Consider the following 23,629-nt stretch of genomic DNA (forward strand, 5'->3'; position numbering starts at 1 on the left):
GTTCCTAAAGGCAGTCCAATGAAAAGAAATCCAGGAAGGAGGGAGCACGACTGTGATTATTAGCAGGCCGCAGGAAAAGAATGCGCCCTTTCCCCAGCGCTAATACCCCTAAGTCTCCCTGGAATGCCAGGCTCCCTCCCGCCAGGCTTGCCGCTTCCCCGCTTCCCCGCTTCCCCGTGGAGAGCCCTACTTGGGAGTTGTCATCAGGACACACGGGACTGAGTCAAGGTTCAAGGTTGTCACCCAGCACCCCTCCCTGCTACACACGATTTCAATTCACCTGATCAGAAGGCAGGCAGAGGAGTCTGCAAACAGTGATGGCTTTAGATACCCAGGGACCAATCTGTGAGGAGGCAGCAGGTGCTAATTGGGAGAGGCCAGGAGTGCTGGGAATGGCATGGACAGATGTGACTCCGTTCAATAGTTTCCTGAGTTTTGGGGGGGAAGAGGGGAGGAGGAGCTGCAGGTATGGAGGCAATAGTTGAAAATATTCTGACACTTGGAACACGTATAGCTTAAGCATTTCAAGGACTTAATAGTAACAGAGAATTTGGAGCTGGGTACCCAAATGTCCTCCTACCCTCCCACAACCCTGGACACTTAGCATACTTCTGAATGGCAAGCCCCCACTCGCCCTAAGACACCCCTTCTGACTTAGCAAAAGCCCACGTCTCTGTAGAAAATGAAAGATATCTCCACAGGGCAGATCCGACCCTGCATAAAAAGGGCCCTTTTGTGTCAGCACGCTCAGGGCCTGGCAACTGAGTGCAGGCTCATTAGCCCTTCAGCGGGGCACCTTTGTAGAACCCCATACAGCAGTGCTGCACCCCCTGCGCAGGGGCTCCCTCCACAGACCATCAGTGGATGGGTCTATCAGTAAGCAGGGAGCGGTGGAGGGTCCAACAGCCCCCAGCTCCTCCTGAGGCCAGAGAACCCACGGAGGACTGGATTATTCCTTCATTTAGCAAACCTCTGTGCATGTGCAGGTCCTGTGCTGGGTGCTGGGTGCTGGGTGCCGGGGGAAAGGCATGGTTCAACCTCAAGCACTGGCACTAGGGAAAGGCCCATCCCAACAGTGGCAAGACCCAGGAAGGAGAACAAATGGGTGCCCACAGACTGTATGCTATGAGGTTTCTCTTCACTCACCAGCCTAAATGGGGCACCTGCTGCCCACACACACTCCCCCCCCCCCCCCCCCCCCCCCCCGCCCCATCAGTGTCACTGTTTTCAGTTCCTCAAAGGAACCTGCACGGGAAGGGCTTTGGATTTAGGAATCTCAGACTCTTCAGTGTCTGGGACAGCATGGGCTGGCTCCTGACCCCTGGCCCGGCACCTTCTCTCCCCCCAGCAGCCCTGTCCCACGCACATGTGTAGACACCCCGCAGACATCGCTCCCCATCCTTCATGCCCAGCAGTGTAGTGTCTGGGGCATGGTTCTCCCTCAGGAGGATAAACTTGGGAAAGAAGCCCAGGCTTTGGGTCATGTGGGGCAGGGAATTCTGGAATTTGGGGTCCTGGTTCCACAGGGTGTGTGGCACAGGAAGGAACACTTCGGCTCCAGCTGGGAACATCCCCTTGGCTTCTTGGACTTGTTGCTTCATGGAGAAGGGGCTCAGCCTGAGGGCCAGCAGAGAGGCCTTTCAAGTACAAGACCCAGGCTAGGTGGTTGTGAGGAGGGAAGGGCCCCTCTTGCCTGGGTGTAAGAGCAGTGTTTTCTAAGAGACAGAAGGACTGATTGGCAGCCACAAGACAGTGTAATTGGTGCTCAGATGGATGAATACAGGTTGCTCAGGGTAGTACATGGAAGGGGCATGGCCTGGACTCTGGGAAGGCTCCTTTGAGGGGGTAACACCTACCTGAGCTATATCTTAGGTAGGTAATGACTCACAGAGAGCAAGGTAGGAAAGGCTGGGATGGGTGTTCCCAGGGCACAGGAAAAGCATTTTCTAAAGCAGGGGTCTTCAAACTTTTTAAACAGGGGGCCAGTTCACTGTCCCTCAGACCGTTGGAGGGCCAGACTATAGTTTAAAAAAAAACTATGAACAAATTCCTATGCACACTGCACATATCTTATTTTGAAGTAAAAAACAAAACAGGAACAAATACAATATTTGTATTTGCATGTGGCCCGCGGGCCATAGTTTGAGGACCCCTGTTCTAAAGTATGGAGGAGGGACAACAAGGTGCCTTCTGGAAATTACAAGTTATTTGTCATGGTGGATGTAAAGGGTACAGGTTGGGGAGGGGCCTAGCATGAATCTGCAGGGATTGTCTGGGCTAGTATGCTAAGGCATTTAGAACAACAGAAGAATCACCAAAGAGGATTGCATTCATTTTCACAACTGGCATGTGCCATAATGATGGAGTCACTGAGGAACAAAGGACATGTACTACAAATAAAGTTTCAGTATTTTCAATTATACGACCAACACAGTGTGGTCATCTCAAATGTAATTTTAGCTGGACCCCAGACCTTTCCTTAGCTTTGGACTTACATGTCCAACTGATACTTCCTCTGGGTTTCTCACAAGTGTATTAGACATGATACCTCCTAAACAGAACTCAAACACCTCTACTCCCGCCCCTCCTGACTTCCCCATCCCAGTCAATGTCACTGCATTCTCCCCATTTCAACCTCCTCCCTCACCGTGCCCTCCCTAATTTCCCACTACCACTTCTCCCCCCATCTGGGTGGGGAAATTCACCCACTTATTACTCTCCAGATTTTTGTTTATTATGCTTCCTAAATGTAAAAAACTCCTTGTTTACAAAATAAGCTCGAAATTAATAAAGGGATTATTATTCTTTGAGGAAGTTTAATTCAACTCTGGGGTCCAATAAATTATCTTTTTCAAGTATTCACATTGATTATTATGTGGAATTCCATGGAAAATTTTAAAAAATTATCATGGATGCAAATTCATTTATCAAAAAAATCATGGCAGCATATTACATGCCTTATTAAAGTGGAAAATATTTAAGTAAGATCATTATGGCTTTCCTATAACATATCTATTTAGTCTAAACCCTCTAGTTCTTTTCCACTATCAATCTACTGTGTTTGAAATCTCAGAATGTACAGCTCAAGGCTTTTTCAATGCTAAGATCAACAGACATGCACAGGGACCTTGATTATATTTTGGAGTATTACTGAGAGCATGAGAAATTTAGCAGATAATTTGAACTACATCTCCTTTGTTCCATCTTTCTATCTCTGTGAATCTGCGGTCATAATCGCTAAGCTATTAAATCTAAGGCAGAAAACAAAGTATGACATTGAGATAGGAAGTAGTTATAAGAACATCTTATTCAGCCATGTCCATTTCATTTACTCTTTTAGAATCAAATGATTTATTAATTTCCTAAAGAACAAACAATTAAGGTTTTTTTTAAAAAAAAACATATATAGAGAGAAATAAGGAAACATTACATTAGTAAAAAAAATTTTTTTTAACTTAAGAATTGTTTTAAATGAACATTGCAATTGTTGTTTGCTAGAAATTCCTAGAAATCACTCTGTCTTTTGCACACTTTGTGAGGACACTTTTCACATCCTCATCTCCCACAGGAATGCTTCTTCACTTATCAACCTGGTAAAGAGTTACTTCCTCTATAAACACCTTTGCTATTTCCTTCCTCTGGATTCCTGTACCGTCTTAAATATAGGTCATTACATATTGCAACAAAGTTCTGCAAAGCACTGTTGATACTGTATTTATATGTGTGCCTCACCAAGAGCAGATAAGGACTTGCTCTCTATTCTTTATAACAGCAGCTTCTAACACAGTGCCTGGTACATACTGGGTATTGACCAGATATTTATTACAAAAATGAAGGATTAAGTCATCTCTAATATTCCTTTTGTTCTAAGACCTATACATTGGATGACCATATTAAGTAACCCTAATACTGCTAAACATGATGTAACAGCAAATTTTTGTCATTTCTAGGTGCATGAAACAGAAATATGCTACTTTTATGGGTAAGATTTCAGAGATGTTTCCCTGGGCAGCTGGAGGCAATATTTGATAAAGTCTTGACTAAGAAAGTGTGGGATCTCAAGTTGCTACAGCTATGAAAGATGGAAATGGCAGTGCCCTTAAGTCTGTCGGACAAATACCTAACTCTGGCTTCCTTCTCCTCACCCCCACCCACACGCTCCAGCCTGTCTCCCACTGAAATTGCAGAACAGTAACTGCCGACCTGCTGGCGACGTCGCTAACCCTGAGCTACAGTTCAGTCTAGTCACGGAGTGAAGACCCAGAGCAGCAGTTTCCCGATGACATGAGCAAAACTCAAGTGCGGATCCAACGAGGAAAAGGCTGTCCTGGATGCATAAAATCTGAGACACAGGCGGCAGAGAACTGCGCTCTTTCTTTTCAGTCACACACAGGAGCTCCATAGATGACCAGCAAATAAATCACTCAAACTGGAAGAAAATGTTTTTAAAATGGACAAAAGTAAATTAAAATTAATATGCCAGCTATTTTATATTGGCCAGTCCAAGGAAACGTTTTGGTCTTTAAATCTGGCAAGCTGTTCAGGTGTACAACAGAATACTGTTTGTCACTGAAAAAAAAATTGTACAATCCGAGAGACAAAAACAGTTGGTTAACTAAGAGAGGATGAAATAATGCAGAAGTATATTTAAAACATTCATTGTATAGAACATGGGAAAGAGCAGCTTAAGGAGCTGACTATGCAGTAAAATACTGTTTGTGTGTGAAAATTACATATGCATAGTTAGTCACTGAAAGAGCCTAGAACAATATACATGGGAGTGTAAACAGTGGCACTGTAGTGAATTGTACTGCTTTTTTGCTTACTGGAGTTTTCTAGTTTCTAAAATGAACTTATATTGCATTTATCACTAGAAAGTGTAATTTATTTGTTTTAGCCTATTTCGTTCTTATCTTCTAATATTTTTCACATTATTAAAATACGTGGCTTATAAAAGTTTGCTTAAAAGTAAATGTCATCTAAGCTCCTCTCCTGTTATAAAGAATTCAATTGATTGTGTTCAAGTTAAAGCAGATTTCTGTATTCTGGGCTGTGTAATTGTTGGAAAACTCCAACAATTGTCACGAGTGTTAAGAAAACTAAAAGGAAAGCTTATTGACTTTATATTCCACCAAAGTTGCAACATCACTTCCCCAGACTGCACATTATAAGAGTTTTAGTCTCGAAAATTTTCTAAGGCCTCAAACCTCTTACAATGTGCAACAAGGCAATACACGCATACCACAGTTTCCATGAACAAACATTGCCTATTTCCTAAGCACCATCCATCATCATTAATAACTACTGAGTTCTTTCTATAGATAAGAATTGGTATTTGGAAAGAAACACAGCCATTGTCCCTTTCTTTCTGGCAATCTGCCATAAAGGTAGGGGATTAGTTCATATTTTATATATATTTTTATCATGATATATATTTGTATATGTTATATGAAGTAGATTATGTATTTTGTATATTCAGGTTTCCATTTATTCAAGTTGCCAGTTTTCTGGTAAATAATTTTGTGAGCCTTAGCCCCTCTAATCCTTTCTGCTTTGAGGTAGGAACTACTCCCATTTAACAGGTGAAAAGACAGAGGCACACAAAGATTAAGTCATTTGCTTAAAATCACAAAGCTCATAGGAAGGCTGGGTCTGGAATGCAGTTCTACAGGTCTGCAGAGCTGTGCTTTTAACCATCACATTGTACACCCCTCCCCTACACACACACACACACACACACACACACACACACACACAACCTTTCAGTAAACAACAAAAGTAAGGACTATGGGCAGCAGGTAGCACAGTGATTCAGAGCAATACCTAGAGCCGGAGAAGCAGAGGAGGCGCCGCGGAGAGAGCCACACTGGATTGGAATCTTGAAAGACAGAAATGCAGGATCAGGAAAGTGTAGTTCTAGGCGGAGGCATTTTCCCCTCCCGGGTACTAATATGGCATGGAGGTCCCTGGGTCCTCGTCTATAAAGGGCTGAGACAGACTGACTAACCCACAAGAACGAACCTGACAGTATTGTATGATTAGAATGAAATCTGAGCAATTCGAAGGAAGGGAAGCATTCTTTCTTTCTTATCATTACTGGCTCCCCTCTCCTGCCGTTCGGCAATAATTTTAAAAAAGAATAAGAAAAGAAAGAAATCTGTTCCTAAATAAAACCTAAGAGGACAATGAACTACTTTAAAAAAAAAAAAATTACAGCACTCACGGAAGAGGAAAATGTCTCTGGGTTAGGAAACTGGGCCAAACTTACAGAAATAATTGTGTCACGGGTGTGGAATTAAATTTCAATTTAGAAGTGGAGAAAAGCCATCAAGAGAAAAAAGTGACAAGGGAATAAAATGAACCAGACGAATTCATGAAGGAAGTGAATCAGTAGGTCTTTGGCTTTAACAGTTTACTCATGTTTGGAGTAAAAACATTTACTTATGGATTTTTTTTTTCCCTTAAAAAAAAAAAAAAAAAAGGAAGGAAGGGAGGAGGGAGAGAAGGAAGGAAAGAAGGATGAAAAGTTTCATTTGCCCTTGGTTTTTTCCCCAAACTATAATCATATATATGCGATGGGATATTTATTGTGAAATGCTTAGTAACAATTTACTAATAAGATGGGGAGAGGGATGATCTTTTACTTTAGTTCTTCTTTATTCTCAAGGATCTAAAAAAAACAAAAACCCATCGCTTTCTTCAGGCATCTGCTGTCTCCAGTTCTGCTCATCCTATTCTCTCTTAAACCTACTCTCACCAAGGTGACCTGTGACTTACACGTTACTAAATCCCAGGCTCAATGATCAGGCCTCATCTAATTTGAAAGCTGCACTCACACACTTGCTCATCCTCTCTCATAGGCTCCCCATCGTTTCTAGGATACCACGCTCTCTGGGTTTTCCTACCTCCCTGGCTGCTCCTTCTCCGTGTCCTTTTCCTGACCTCTTAATGTTAGCAAGTCCCCAGGATTCAGTTCTTTTAATTCTAGACATACAGTCAGGTGACCCTTAGTGATCACATGTATTATTCTCTTGATTTTAAATACCATCCACAGGCAGCCAGCTCCCAATTATCAGTGTATTTCCACCCCAGTCCTCTTTCCTAAACTCCAGACTCAAATATCCAATCACTGACTTGACATTGCCTCTTCAATGTCTAGTGAGGATCATTTATTTAACATGCCCCAAACTGAGCTCCTAATACCATCGACTCATCCTCACACCCACAGCCAAAAGTGAGAAAAAACTTACTTCATTCACAGATCTCCACTCTGAGATTATGGCAACTCCATCCTTCAGTTGCTCAGGCCTAAAATCTTGGAATTATCCTTAACTTTTCTCTCTCTCCGATGGCTCCCTTAAATCTGTCAGCAAAATCTATTGGCTTTACCTTCAAAACATGCCTAGAATTTAACCACTTCACACCCCTCGGATATCACCCTCATCCAAAACACCATCATCTCTTATTTAGAAGCAGGAAAGCCTAACTGATCCCCTGGCTTACCCCTGCCCTTCACAGTCTGTTGTCAACACAGCAAGAGTGTTCCTTTTAAAACCCAAGACAGATCATGCCTCTTCTATGACAAAATCCCTTCAATGGCTCTCCATCTCTTACACCCAGAGCCACCATCATTCAATGGCACATAAGACCCTATGACATCTGTCTTTGCAACAATGCCCACTCCTGCCCACCTCTCTAAGCCCCCGCGAACTATTTTTTTTTCCTTCAATAACTCTGCTCCAGCTACCCTGATCTCTTCGCTTTTCCTCACTCTATATACTATGTAATTGACTTATGTATTATGTTTATTGTCATCCTCCCTTGACTTTGTTAGCATGTAGGCAGAATAAGTACTCTACAAGGTGGGAGTCTTTGCTTTGTACACTGACATTTCCTAAGAGACCAGACAGTGAGAGGCATATAACAGGTGCTCAAACCAAAATTGCTTAATGAATGAATGAATTTCTAGTCTCTTGGCAAACCACAGAGTCCAGCCACATCACTGGATTTGTTCCACTGAGAATCTTACTACATTCCTTCCTCTTAAAAATAGTCTATGCTATTTACCCATCCATTAATCATCCACTCAAAATAAATGTTAGCAACTATAATATGCCAGGCACAGGCATCAGGGATAGAAGTAAAAGGCTGAGGCTTTGGTTTTACACAGGACAGAGAGACAAGAAATCATATAAAAATAATTCAGCCAGTTGACAGCTTCACAGAAGAACACCATCAAACTCACCAGGGCTGGAGAGGCAGGGGCCACCAGGAAAGGCTCTCCAGAAGATGCACTACGTGGGTGGAGTTAGTTAGGGAGGAAGCTTGGTAGGGACTGCAGTGATGGCGAACCTATGACACACGTGTCAGAGGTGACACGCGAACTCATTTTTTTGGTTGATTTTTCTTTGTTAAATGGCATTTAAATATATAAAATAAATATCAAAAATATAAGTCTTTGTTTTACTATGGTTGCAAATATCAAAAAATTTCTATATGTGACATGGCACCAGAGTTAAGTTAGGGTTTTTCAAAATGCTGACACGCCGAGCTCAAAAGGTTCGCCATCACTGGACTAGGGAGAAAGAAGGAAGGAAGAGTCGTTCCAAGCAGAGGATACAGCTTGTCAAAGCACAGCCAGTCTACAGAAGCATGTAGCCGTGGGGAACCTCAGGCAACTCAGTGTGGCTACAGTCCACAGTGTGGAAGTCAGGGGATACGTGGAGGTAGAGGGGTCTCCTTCCACTCACCCTGCATGGTTTGATTTAATCCTGAAGTTAAGGGGTAGCCATGCAAGTTGCCTTTTAGAAATATCTGGTAACAAGTAGTGTGGTAAAATGAAGCCTTTAGAAAGACTACTTAGATAAGAGTAGAATTTTAATTAAGAGTTCGAAAACTGATATAAATGGACTTAAAATAATTTGGCAATTATTATTATTTACCTTTTTTTTCAGAAGACACAAAAGAAGAGAAATTAAGAGAAACTCACTCAAAAATTCTTAAACACATCCTGATTCAACTCCAAATTCTCAGTGAAGGAGAACAAATAGCAAACAAATGTTCATAAAGAAAACCACCATCAATGTCATTTTTTACTCCATGGGGAGCTCATAATGATAATCCAACAGAGGCCTCACATGCCAAAAAAAAAAAAAAAAAAGCCAAATCCATTCATCATCTCCCCACTCCCACTCTCTCTTGAACAGCTCATATTTTTCTTTCCAAAAGACATCAACACTCAATAGCTACTTGTCACTAGAGTTCCGGTAATCCTCCTGGCATTGCAACAGAAAATTGTTCTTTGTCCTAAAGCAAGGGGAAGGTATTGCCTGAATCACAGGAATGGTTACCTCAACCAACCATTTTACTTTGCGAGGGCACAAAAGCTCTTTCTCCATTGTCTACTTTCACAACATGCCTTGCTGGCCAAGTTTTAGACATTAGTTTGGTTTGGAAGACCATTTTAGGCAATTGGAAAAGAACCAGAACTATCTCTGGCATTGATCCAGAACTGAACTTCCTTTTTGCAGGTAAATGAAAGCCACAGGTTCTCCAGTTTCAATCATACTGCCTTAGATTTTGTTAGAGTGACTTTTACCTCTCCCCAGGTATTTATTGCAGAAGTGCAAAAGGAGAAATAGAGAGCTTAGGTACCAGAACCAAAGACCTATTTCTCTTTCAGGGTATCAATTGGAATTCAGAAAGTTGATGAAAAAATCAAAGCACAAAACATTCTTGCCAACAATACCTGTGAGCGTGTGCGTGTGTGTGTGTGTGTGTGTAATTTACAAAATCCAATCTACCTAAGAAAAGCAAGGAGGGAAAAATAAGAGGAAATCTAAACTGGAAGGAAAGCTAAATATGGCTCCAAGCACACACAGCAAGGCTCATAAAATAGGTCAGAGAGGGTGTGTGTGTGTGCGCACATGTGCTTGAACAATTGGTTGTACATATACACAACTTGACTATATGTTATCTGCCTAACTTCTCTGTTATAAAATTATTTTATCAAACAAGCCGCAAATAGAACTAAAAGTCACTTTTGAAGACATTCTGAAAATATTTACTGAACTTCCAAAAAATGATACTAACCTTTTGGAACAAATTGTTGCTTTTGGTGGTTTGTTTCAAAATGTCTAATGCTGGCACATGACACTGCGAAGCTTGAAGTCTAAGTGCCCACTCTAAAATGTGTTCAAAGGGGTTTTCCTTTTGGGGTCCTCTCACTCAATTGTGAAGTGTTTGTCTATGAAGTTAAAAAAAATACTAGTTTCATAAGGATTGCCCAATTGTTATGAATTTAAATCTCTACCCTCTGGGCAGACTTTTTATAGAGAAAGAAGGAAAGTTTCTAAAGGTTATAGATCATTCTTTAAATCCTGCTGTTACTCTTCCTCTAAATAAGGATACATTTTTAACTCACAGGATTTCTTGGGGAGACGATGGAATCAAATGTTTTTTTGTTTTGTTTCCCTAGAAATGATGACCTAAGGATACGGTACAATTCAAATATAACAAAGTATATATATGTATGTGTATATACACACATATTAAAAAATAAACAACAATCTGAAATTTGTGGTTTGGGGATTTCTTACTTCAAATAGCAAATCAGTTAAAAAATATGTGACGCCTGATTTACTTTTATACCACTTTAATTTTTTTACTTATTACTAAAAACAAAACAAAAAGCACACACAAAAGAACAAAACCCAATCCCTGATAGCTTCCTCTAATATGGTAATGATAACGAAAGCCATAATTTTTATAAACATATTTGATTCCAAATGGAAGTGGCAGCACTAGCAAGCTGAAAAATCGGCTTTATCTCGAATAAGAAAAGAGTTTGTTCATAAGGAATAGACAAAAAGGACCTAAATTCAAAAGAAAAAAGGTATTAGAGACTTAAGAAAATGTATTTGGTTTTCTCATCTGTTAAATAATAATAGCCATCGCACCTACCTCACAGGGTTGTCATGAGGATTAAATGAACTCATACAAGCAAAGCACTGAAAATAGTGTCTAGGCCCATATTGAGTGCTCAATAAATATCAGTGCTAATTATTAACAGTATTGGCGATGCCTCATGTGACTAAACCATCTTTTACTTTCTCAGAAGGGAAAGCAGTCTTAAAGGGATCATGATCTTGTGAAAATTCTGATAGCACTAGCAATGATAGCCCTATTTCACAGAGGGAGTGCACTAAAAAACTGCTCATGATTTTCCAAATTCAGAAGAGGTAATTACAGAGGAATCGGTGTTTCTGATTGGTGAAGGGAAGCTATCATCTAAAAAAGAGAGATAAGGCTTGTTCTGCATGTTCCAGAGAGTCGGACTTGAATTAGATGGTGAAAATTACTGAGAAATGTCTGCTCAGTATAAGACTCTCCAGCATCCGAAAAGGGAACCTTCATGTCCTGTTGGCGGGACTGTATTAAAATGGTACAGCCACTATGGGAAACAGTATGAGGCTCCTCAAAAAATTAATGACCAGCAATCCCACTTTTAGGTATTAATCTGAAGAAATCCAAAACATAATTTGAAAAGACATATGCACCCCCTATTTCACTGCAGCATTATTTTCAATAGCCAACATATGGAATCAATCTAAGTGCCTAATGATAGACAAATGGGTAATATTCCATATATACAATGAAATATCACTCGGCCATAAAAAAGAATGAAATCTTGCCATTTGTGACAACGTGGATGGACCTAGAGGGTATTATGCTAAGTGAAGTCAGTCAGACACAGAACAGCAAATACCACGATTTCACTTACATGTAGGATCTAAAAAACAAATGAACACGACAGAAACTCATAGATACAAAGGACATTTTGATGGGTAGTTCGATGGGAGGGTGACCTGGGTAAAAAGGGGGATGGGATTAAGATGTAAAAATTGCCAGTTACAAAAACAGTCACAGGGATGTAAAATAGAGGATAGGGAATATACTCAATAATATTGTAATAACTATCTATGGTGTCAGTACCCATTGGAGTGATCACTTTGTAAGTAATATGAATGTCTAACCACTAGGCTGTATATCTAAAACTAATATATAATATTGTATGTCAACTGTAATTGAAAAATGAATACAAAAAGATTCTCCAACATCCAAAACACTCTCCCTTATGATAGGATAGGATGCCTTGAAGGGGAGAAAGTATAATGTTACTGTGTGTGAAAGCAGGAGTTTCATCAATCAAGGATGATCAAAGATTCCTTATTGAATCCACAACATTATTGCTGTTGTTAACAACAATGACAACTACCACCACCACAATAATGATAGTTAACACATCTACAGAAATTGCCCCGAATTACTATAAAGACTTTACATATAGTGACCCATGTAATCCTTACCACCGTCATCCTTACCACAGCCACCTGGCTCCACAGTCTGTGTTCTTAACCACAATATACTGCCTACCTCCATTTTGGAATGCTGAGCAAGTTACTTAACCTCTCTGTGCCTCTATTTCCTCATTTATAAAATGAGGACAATAACAGCACTTATCTCAGATGATAAAGAGTAAATGAAATATCACGTTTGTTTAGCACCTAGAACAGTGCCTGACATACAGCAAGTACTTAGCATATAACTTTTATATAAAGATCATTTCAACTTTTAAGAACTTTTTTTATGTGGACAACAAGTTAGGGAAGGCATAAAGGACTGTCTTGGCTGTAATGAGCAATCTGACTCACTCCCCCCCCCCCCCTTTTTTATTTTATAAAAAGTTTTAAAAATCAATTTCTTTTTTTTTTTTAAAAATCAAATAAGTGAAACTCAAGGCATGCTGATGTGGGACTGATTTTCTAACTAAACAAAATTAGCCATGAAAAGTAAGGGCAAAACTGCTAATGCGAAAGTTCCACAGTGAGATCAGATTCTCTGTATGCTTTGTCATGGCTTATTGAATGTAATCTCCCATAACCCACTGCTGACTTCTCTTACCATCCCCAAGACCCTGGCCCTTCATTCAATTCCACTTTCAGCAGAATCCCTAATTGCTTCACACACCTAATACTTAACCAACTCCCAAACCTAGGTCATTCCAATCCACTTCTTTTGTACCTGCAATCTAACTGCAACCTGGCACCCAACACGGCCTCATCAACCTTCTCAAAGAGGCAACATTAAAACTTTATTTCACTCAAGCTTCCAAGTCTACTCTTGCTCCACCCTCAAATATTGTAGATTCCTCAATAATTGGAAAATAGAAGCATTCAGATACAAATTCTCTTTTCATATACTTGCCTCCACACTCCTAAAGTCCTGCAATAGCAAATCAATTCAAATGTGCTGATCTTTGCCTAGCTTTTCCACCTTCCATCCCTTTCCTGTTCTAAATAATAAAAATAAATTCTTCGAGATCTCCTTTTTAAGACCAACTCGTTCTTCTAGTCCCTGATGCTACCCAGAAAATGTAGGTGGACATCATCATCTGGTTGGTTTGTTGTTCTGGCTATTATTCCCGTCGCCCACCTCTCTCTTGGATCTTCAAACCTTTTCTACCCATCCATACACATGCCATACAAAAAAATGAATCCCAATCCTGTTTCCCTCATAAGCCTTGACCCTTTCCCAATTTTACTGCCAGATATCGAAGAGTGGTCTCTTGCTACAGGTATGTAACTGGCTGAACTAATAAATTGAATCACTGGAAGGCAACCTGATACAGGTTATTCCTAATTATAATCAATCTTTTAAATATGCTTAAGGGTTCTGACATCCAACAACTGCAAATTTAGTGACCATTATTTTTTCCATTTACATTGTGTTTTAAACAAAAATAATAAAGGAAAATATGCCACAGACGTTTGTTATATATGACAAACTATACTGTAACTAAATTTATGTGCTTTGGGACTTCTAGCACAAAGTTTACAGATTAGCAATATTAGTACCCCCAAAAATGTTTTTTTGAAGGATAATTCTTGCATGATCTAAGTCCTTACATTGTGATTGTAGTTATGAACAATAACATAACAGTGTAAATTGTCTGTATAAACTCTTAGAGACACATTTGATTTAAAACTTACTGCCTCTATAGAAAAAGGAGTTTACAGAAATAAAGGTTTCTCTATCCAGGGGTGGGAAGCCCTTTTTCTGCCAAGGGCCATTTGGATATTTATAACATCTTTCGGAGGCCATACAAAATTATCAACTTAAAAATTAGCCTGCTTTATTTGGTCAAAGATTTAATTAACTCACCCCTATTGCCTTGGCAGCACCAGAACCAAATGATTTCGAGGGCCTAGCTCATGGGGCTGGACGTTCCCACCCCTGCCTATACCTTCAAGGAAATGATCTGGCAAAAAGACCTAAAATAGGAGAGAACATAAAGTATTTGACAAGCAACCAAGCCATTGAAGGTGGAGCACAGAAAACAAGGGGAGGAGAGGTAAGGGCAATTTCCCTGGGCCTCTGGGGCCAGAATCCAAACATGTTGATAGCATGACACCAGGAAGCAACTGCAAAGCTTTAAAGCTGGGAGAGGGAAGGGTCAGGTTTGTAATTTTTCAAGAATTGCTCAGGTTGCTATATGGAAAATAAGTGGTTAGCCAACCAGAGCAAGGGTGAAGGGGACAACTGGGAATCAGAAGGCAGCTTCAGAAGCCTACGAGGGAAATATCCTAGATCAGGGTGGCAGTAGAGAAGAAAGAAGATTCTAGAAGAAAAAATCAGTAAGATTTGGGGAATGAGAATGATTAGCTATGGGGGAAAGAAAGAAGAGAGATGTAAATGACATGTTGGTTTCCTGAATTTATATACATATATACATGAAAATGTGGAATAACACATCTTGCACAATATATACAGAATTATTGAAATTACCTACAGGAAGAGAAGATGAATTTTACATAGTAACAGACAGACTTTCAGTTTTTACTATATAGATATCTGTTTAAATATTGCTTAAGTATTTTTATAATCAGCACATTACTTCATCATTAAATTCACATGCAATAAAAATAAAGCATTTGCCTGCCTGAAAAGGAAAGAGCATTTTAAGGAGAAGGAACAATCTATCAGAAGGTACAAACACATGAAAGTGTGTGGCATATTTAAAGAATATCAAATAGTCTAGTGTTTCCAGTAAGAAGGATGTGTATTGGGGCAGGATGAACAGAGGATTAAAGCTTCTAAGAGTATGGCCAATTCATTAAAACAAAAACAAACAAAAAACACACCTTCTATGTTAAATTAAAGAAAGTATTCCTTAAACTGTAGGAAATGGGGAAGCATATCGTTTTTAAGCATGAGGGTGAAAAATCAAGTTCCTATTTTAGATAGATCACATTAAAGGCATTGTGAAGACTGGGCCAAAAGAAGGTAAGAAGATAGGCTGGCAGATCACTTCAGCCAGAATTTAAGCTACATCAGTGGCAACAGAGATATAGAAAGGAAGAGATTTGAGTTTCATTTCAGAAGTAGACAGGGCCGAGGCCGGTTTGGCTCGGTGGATGGAGCGTCGGCCTGCGGACTGGGGGGTCCCGGGTTCGATTCCGGTCGAGGGCATGTGCCTGGGTTGCGGGCACGTCCCCAGTGGGGGATGTGCAGGAGGCAGCTGACTGATGTTTCTCTCTCGTCGATGTTTCTGACTCTCTGTCTCTCTCCCTTTCTCTCTGTGGAAAATCAATGAAATATATTTAAAAAAAAAAAAAAAAAAGAAGTAGACAGGACTTGGTGATTAAGCTGGATGTGATAAGGAAAAGGAAGAGTCAAGGATGTTTCCCATGGTTTCTAGTTTAGGAAATTAGATAGTGGTGACGTCATCAATTTAGGCAATTCAACAACAGGTTCAACGAGAAGACAATAGATGTTGCTTTAGAGAAGTTGAGATTAAAGTACCTCTGGAGGCAGGTCAAGGTGCCCAACAGGAAGTTAGATATATAAGTTTGAATTTGAAGAACAAGATCAGACATGGGTATTTGAATACTATATTACCTGAAAGAGAGAATTTCAAGCCTCTGCCCACGATCTTACCCTCGACATAATTTCACTGAATTCTTGAGGAAACTGTTAAAAGTTGACCAGTTCCATTTATTCTCATAGTTGTAAAAATTCCACATAATTGTTAAAGTCTCTGTAGGCAATAACTTTTAAAAGCCAGAGTTGCCAGATTTTCCCCCTTTGTTCCTTCCTTCCTTCCTTCCTTCCTTCTTTCCTTCCTTCCTTCCTTCCGTCCTCCCTCCCTTCCTTCCTAGTTAAGGATGATATAAGAACTATAATATAAAACACTCTGTTATTAAATATTTTCATATTTTGTCTTAATTGTAAAAGGCAAAAAAAAAGAATATTTCACAATTCTACCTTTAACAAAACCTAAGTCAAATACCAATTTACCTATGTGACTCTCCACTGATTTTCAATTGCAAGTCATTGGCAATTAGCTGACAACCCCAAGGCATTCAACTCCAGCTGTAGTTTTAACCACAGAGGTTCCTGAAACAATTCCACAGTCCTGTTGCTGCTCACTGTCAGAAATCCCAATCACATTGTACTTTTGTCTAACTGATGATGCCCTAGCTGGGTGGGAGGTGGAGAGGAAGGACCAATTGGCAAGGAAACAGCTGCTTCCTTCCTGAGCTAGGGAAAACTAGGAAGGTGACTGATGGGCAGAGCCAAAAAGCAGCCAAAAGTTGCTCTGGCTTCTTGTTGGCAACAATACCCCCTGTGGCACAACTGGATATTTTAAAGCATATGAATGATAGAGTTTTATCTGCCTGGATGCTCTGCTGAAACTCAACAGGATTTCCCACACATTTTCTACACCTAAAAAGCATTTAAGTGTGCAATGGTTACAAAGAATCTGGCCTCAGTCTATGTGCAGTGGGCTAAGACTGCAAGGCACTGTTCCATTTAACTTTAGTATTATACCCAAGAGATTGCACTTTCTGGTAAAAAAAAAAAAATTCATTTCTGTAGAGTAGTTATATTTGTACAACTTATTAGAAATACTATTAAATTTCATTTGGAAATATTTTCTTAAATGTTTACCTTTATGTTTAATTTTAAACGATTTGTTGCAAATGTTTATATTTTATTATTTTATCAATTCCCCTCCCATTCACTTCTGTACCCAGAAAATTGAATATCCAAGGATTCCTGAATAAAACAAGACAACCACTGGATTGATATAACTAACATATTTTAAAAATAGCGTAAATAGTAAGTTATTGTTCATCAAATAGAAATTAGCAATCACTAAAAATAACATTAAAAATTAGTGTGGGCATGAAGTATGGAATTTTAAAACATCAGTTTACTGCACTGATTAATTCAACATTTATATTTGCATCAGAACTTAATAATCCCATAAATAAATAGAGCTCTCAATTATTTTTTTTAAAAAATCAAGGGATAACATATGTATTTAGACATATTAGCAGCGTAAAGATGTATGCTTCAACACACTTATTGGGAAAACGTCTGAAAATATTACTACACTGAAGTAATCCGCAGGAACCTGACATAAAAGTTCTCTAGAATACCAACAGTTCAGTTCAGGAAAGTCCGAAAAAGAGTCAAATAGGAAATAGCCTCAAATTAATTAACAAAGTTCAGTGCTTGCTCCAACTTGATTTTTCTCTCCATTGCAAAAAAACAACAAAACAAAACAAAACAACCGAGTCTCGGGGATAGGTGGGTGAGTCACTTAGATGAAAGTTCATCTACTGGAATAAATGGAGAGGCCGCCTGGGCAGGTGACACCGGGGAGTCGGTGGTAGTGCTGACTTTCGCTGGCGAGTTACAGGAAGATCCAGTACTGCTGCTGTTCCCATCCAGGGCGTCCGAAGACACACACACCCCCGGATCTGACAGCTGTGCGACGTCAGAAGACAGCATGCCCTGGAAAAATCTCTTTGGCGGATAATCAGTCTCCATTTCACATTTTCTTTTCAATGGTCCAAGAACACTTGGTCTAATGCAATTAATGGGGCTCTGGCTTCTTCGAGTCGTAAACCGGGTCGTTGGGCTGGGAATCGGGCTTGGAGGCAATCCATTGCTACTCACAAAACTTTGCAAGGATGGTGAAAAGCACTGCTTCCCGATTCCCCGGGTGGGAGATGGTGCTGGTGACACCGGAATGAAATCGATGCGCTTCGGGGAGGCGGATTTCTCCACGTCGTTGTCACTCAGGCTGAAACTTTCCTCCCAGGAGTGGCTGATCTGCATGGCGTTCTGCACCTCGCGCTCGTGGACGGTCTCTCGGTTGATCAAGTCCATGCCCTCCTCCTGTTTGATCTGGTGCAATCGGCTGCTGTGCATGCGGACCGGGGAGGCTGGGAGCAGCAGGCCATGGCGGTTCGGGAACGTGGTGCTGTTGCGCCTGGCGCTCGGCGCCTCGGCCTGGAACACCGGCGAAGTGTCACTGAGGCCGTGGATCAGAGGGGCGCTATTAGACCTCCGGAGGGCCCCGCCGCCGCCGCTGCCGCCGCCCTCCGCCGGGCTCCCGCCCGTGCCCGGAGGCAGCTCCAGGTCTAGCTCCATCTTTTCCTGAGCCATGTCGGAGGCCAGGGAGGCGGGGCGGTGCTCAGTCAGAGAGCTAAGGCTCCCATTCCCCGCAGTCCAGGACCGCCGCAGGCGCCGCCGCCGCCGCCGCCGCCACTGCTGCCGCCACCGAGAATCTGTCAGCGGGCTCGGTCGTCTGCGCATGCGCCCCTCTTCGCGCAGGCGTTCTGCGCGCGCTCTCGCGGCGCCGGGTTAACGCGTCAGAGCTGCGCCGCAGCCCCAGGGAGCGGGGCGAGAAGTGGGTGGTTCTTATGCAAATAGCTACCGAGAACCAGCGCGCTTTTACACGTTGATAAAGTTACAGTCCTCCGGAGCGTATATTTATAAAATAAGAGCTCGGAGAGGCCTTGGTGACGCGGGGCTGTGGGAGGGCCCGTGCATTATTGTTTGGAATAGCCCCAAACTGAAAACAGTGCAAAGGTCCATAAGCACTCCCATGGATGAAGAAGACATTATACAGCGGAATTCTTCACTCAGCAACACGTGTGAGTTACAGCACAACGTTGAATGGAGGAAATCAAACAGAAAAGAGTACAACTCTACGACTCCGCTTTAATGATATACAGGAACAGCTGACATCCATCTATGGCGGTCGAGGTTAAAATAGAGGTTACCCTTGGGACTACCGACTGGAAGGAGCACAGGGAATGCTCCATATCCCGGATCTGGCTCCCCGGGTGTATGCATATGCAAAAACTTACTCAACTGAATACTTGAAATTTATATGCTTGATTATATATGAAGTTAGCCCTCAAAATGCTATTGATACAAAGAAAGAGAATGGGAACTTGGAATGTAAATGGAGGACAGAAAAGAATAAGAATGTATTTCATTGGAAGAAATGCATTTTGTTCAAGCATTAACCATGAGCCTAACTTTAAATGGAATGCTAAGCTTCTACATCTCTCTGACACATAACAGTACCAGGGAAAGAATGGCTACCTGGCCTGGACAGTAGAAAGAATGGAGACAGAAACATGTGTACACACACACACACACCCCTGTAGCTACATTTCACTGGGCCCCTAAACAGCAAGTCTCCCGCAGCCTCACATAAGCCCTGGACACTTGTCTGAAGCCAGTTGCAGGTCACAAGCAGAACCATCAGCCCTCTTGGGTCCTGTTCCGACAGAGCCCTCAGCTAAGTTATTTCTAAGACGGCGTGAAGGAAGGAAGGAAGCCCCTTTTATAGCCTTCAACTTTCTCAACAGCCATCTTTGTGTTCATTAAAAAATGATTCTGCGGCCGAGGCCGGTTTGGCTCAGTGGATAGAGCATCAGCCTGCGGACTGAAAGGTCCCAGGTTCGATTCTGGTCAAGGGCATGTACCTGGGCTTCGGGCACATCCCCAGTAGGAGATGTGCAGGCGGCAGCTGATCGATGTTTCTCTCTCATCGATGTTTCTAACTCTCTATCTCTCTCCTTTCCTCTCTGTAAAAAATCAATAAAATATATTTTAAAAAAAAATGATTCTGCAGTATTCTCCTAGCATAATTCATTACATGGAACAGAGTTAAATGAACACCAAGCAGCTCAGTGTGAGCTGTTGTTTTTGCACATGGGGAGAATGAGTTTGTGTTTAAGGATATGATTTTGGCCACAAAGAAATTACTTTGTGATCACAATGGAAGAAAAACAGTGGATGATCTCTGAAACTGTTACAACTATTCACTCCTCGATCATTGCGAGCCCACTAAATGCAGATGTTCTCCGTAGTTGCTTAGTCTAATCCTTAAAGCAACAGCAAGGAATAGAAAATAAAAGCAGACATTTACAAAGGGGCTTCTGACCCCTCTCACCTTTCAACTTTTATAACCACTAAAAGTCATCAAACTACTGCCATGGAGCCACCCATCATATGGAGGAAGGATAGAGGGAGAGAGGGGCCTCAAAGACCTGTCGGAAGAAGCTCCCAGCCTAGGCCCTCAGCAAAGTGCAAGTAAAAAACAAATGTGAATTGTAGTTACTTTGTTCAATTTTTTCAAAGGAGAATATATTAAAAATAGCCTCTAGCCCTCTCACCCTCTACTGCCTTGTTTTTTAAATAGAATAGAAAGTGTAGTTTATATCATTTGTTCCTCACTGATTTTAATACATGTTAGGCAGTGTTCATTTTTGGTGCCTTCTCTTTGGCATTGAAATTCTCCTAGGCCAAAAACCAAGGTTACAATTGGTATCCTTACATGCTTCTCTCTGCTATCTTTCACTTGAAAGATTAATGCATCTGGCAAGAAGGAAAAAGGGACTGATGCTCCATGGGCAATGCATAAAGTTAATTTTAAACCATGCAAAAGCTGCACATCTAGTTGGATTATAGACTGAAGGGCTCAACATGTGAGTGCACAAGAACTATAGCAAAAAAGTATGAAAACTGGAGTCAGACTATCATACTTCCAGCCCTGTGGCCTGGGACAAGTCTGCCAGCCTCTCTGGGCTTCACTTTTCTCATTTGTGAAGTGGGGACATAATAGGCCCAGCAAACAGTAAAGGCCCTATACAAACCGGGTTCTCTCTGAGGCTCAGTGGTTGAGCATTGACCAAGGAACCAGGAGGTCATGGTTCCATTCCATTTGATACCTGGTCAGGGCACAGGCCTGGATTCCCGGGGGGTGGGCAGGGGGCGGGGGGAGCATGTAGGAGGCAGCCAATCAATGATTCTCTCTCATTGTTGATGTCTCTCTCTCTCTCTCTCTCTCTCTCTCTCTCTTCCTCTCTGAAATAAATAAAAATAAGTTTAAAATTAAACACTCAGTGCTCTGAACATAATATGATCCCGCCAACTTTCCCACCACTCTCACCAGAGGGCTTCCTTTGTTCTGTTGCTTCTAGTTTGATTCTCTAGAAGAAAATTTGCTCTTCAGCTTCTTCCCTGAGACCATAGTGATTTTTAGAGGCATGCATTTCTGTGGTCTGAAATGTATGAACCAAAACATTCATACACAATCAGGTAGACAGTTTCCAAGAAGGAAAAATTTTAAAAATCATACTATTTAAAAATTTTACTCTGTAAGCCTGTTTAAGTGATAGATCCCATGGGGGTAGATAGAGGCCATCAGTCACTAAAAATGTGTTTAGATCAGTGAATACCATTCCCTTCAGCTGTTTGTTAATCCCCAGCAGCAGCAGCCACCCTCCCTGGCCGCACCAAATTTTTCAATTGGGACTAATCCCGGGGGTTTATTCTTATGTATTCATTTGAAACCTTGTTTTGAATGACTGCTATTGTCCTTCCTGGCATATAATAAACTACACAGGGACACCCATTTGGCTGTGCCTGACAAGTTGAATCCAGCTTCTCACAGAAAAATGAGAAGAGTAATGAAGAAAGTAGGAAAAGATTCCAGATGCTTCAACAACTGCCGTTCCTCAAGATGCGTCTTTCTCTCCACGCAGCTGATACTTGGTAGGTATGTTCTGAAGAGCAGGTCCAAGGTTCCAAAGAAATTTGAACCTGCTGCCCCAATCTGCAAGATTCCCAAACTACCATATATGCATGAAGGAAATATAAAGCATGTGCTCTCTCTATATATTTGGCTTTAGAGCAGTGGTTCTCAACCTTCCTAATGCCACTACCCTTTAATACGGTTCCTCATGTTGTGGTGACCCCCAACCATAAAATTATTTTTGTTGCTACTTCATAACTATAATTGCTACTGTTATGAATCATAATGTAAATATCTGATATGCAGGATGTATTTTCATTGTTACAAATTGAACATAATGAAAGCATAGTGATTAATCACAAAAACAATATGTAATTATATATGTGTTTTCCGATGGTCTTAGGCGACCCCTGTGAAAGGGTCGTTCGACCCCCAAAGGGGTCGCGACCCACAGGTTGAGAACCGCTGCTCTAAGCAAAAGCATCCACTGTCATGGTTTTAACTCTGACCAATGTGCTGATGTCTCTGAGATTTCTATCCTTAGATAGGGCTGACCTATCTCTAGACCAGTGATGGCGAACCTTTTGAGCTCGGCGTGTCAGCATTTTGAAAAACCCTAACTTAACTTTGGTGCCGTGTCACATATAGAATTTTTTTGATATTTGCAACCATAGTAAAACAAAGACTTATATTTTTGATATTTATTTTATGTATTTAAATGCCATTTAACAAAGAAAAATCAACCAAAAAAATTTGTTCACGTGTCATCTCTGACAAGCGTGTCATAGGTTCGCCATCACTGCTCAAGATTGTCACATATAACTACCTATTAGACATTCTCATTGTTTATTCCATAGGTCCTTCAAACTCATCCATGAACAAATTCTCTTCTCTCTATGGCACATCTACTACTTCTCTAGAGAATGAATTACACAACAATCTCTTAAGACAGCCACATCAAAACTCAACATATTCTAGATCTCTCCCCTCCTTCATAGCTCCCGCATAATCCATCACTAAATCTCTTCAACTTTACCTGCTTAACACCTGACATCCGTCTCGTCTTTTCCATCTCTATTACCAAACATTCTATCTGCTCCCAACTATTTCCCTAACTTCATATGAGTCTTGCTCGTTATATGATGACTCCAATCCTACCCAATGTGCATAAATGTTGCCAGAGAAAATGTTTAAAAATAATCTCATCATGGTAGCCCCTCTGCCTTTTGCTAAGATTCTTTCATTAATGTTCCCCTGTAGAGCAGGAGGGCAGGGGGACAGAATACAGAGAAGAAGGCAGACTGAAAAGAATGAGGGAAGAAATGGGGGTAGGAGGAGTGGTTAATCCTAACATCTCCCCAAAGCTCCCTTTGAATGAGAAGTGCTACAATATAGTATTTAGGAACTTGGGCTCTGAAATCAGAGAACCTGGGTTGAAATCTTGACTGTAGCTTCTGCATGTATGTCCTTGGGGGGTCAAGTTACTTACCCTCCTTGAGACTCAGTTTTCTCACCTAAAAAGTGAGGATGATAGTCTTCTTTATTAAATGATGTAAACATTAATTGAGGTAATTGTTAGGTCTGATCAAATAATTGAATTGATACCCCTCCCCCAGGAACTGGCTTTTCAGGTTATTTCATTACGGACATTCCCTTTGCTGAGACCACCTTTCACTTGTGGTGACCACGTTCCATTATCTACCCTCCAGGTATGCATAG

At 41.1% G+C, this 23,629-nt stretch overlaps 2 protein-coding genes across 4 annotated transcripts in view; both read right to left on the bottom strand.

Moving 5' to 3' along the window:
* The window catches only part of PIP5K1B (phosphatidylinositol-4-phosphate 5-kinase type 1 beta), a 284,538-nt gene that overhangs the window by 197,084 nt on the left and 63,825 nt on the right, over positions 1-23,629 (bottom strand). The gene's annotated exons all lie outside the window — the stretch shown is intronic.
* Positions 14,600-18,651, bottom strand: PABIR1 (PP2A Aalpha (PPP2R1A) and B55A (PPP2R2A) interacting phosphatase regulator 1). Its single transcript, XM_070431534.1, has one exon. The coding sequence runs from the start codon at positions 18,520-18,522 to the stop codon at positions 17,668-17,670; it is 855 nt and encodes a 284-aa protein (XP_070287635.1). The 5' UTR covers positions 18,523-18,651; the 3' UTR covers positions 14,600-17,667.

This window comes from Myotis yumanensis, unplaced genomic scaffold, assembly GCF_028538775.1.
Source record: "Myotis yumanensis isolate MYYU_CA2020_CCGP unplaced genomic scaffold, mMyoYum1.0.hap1 SCAF_12, whole genome shotgun sequence".
NCBI classification, from domain to species: domain Eukaryota; kingdom Metazoa; phylum Chordata; class Mammalia; order Chiroptera; family Vespertilionidae; genus Myotis; species Myotis yumanensis.

Bases quoted from the DNA above. Each gene is read 5' to 3' on its own strand.
- PABIR1 (XM_070431534.1), bottom strand. From the start codon at position 18,522: ATGGCTCAGGAAAAGATGGAGCTAGACCTGGAGCTGCCTCCGGGCACG.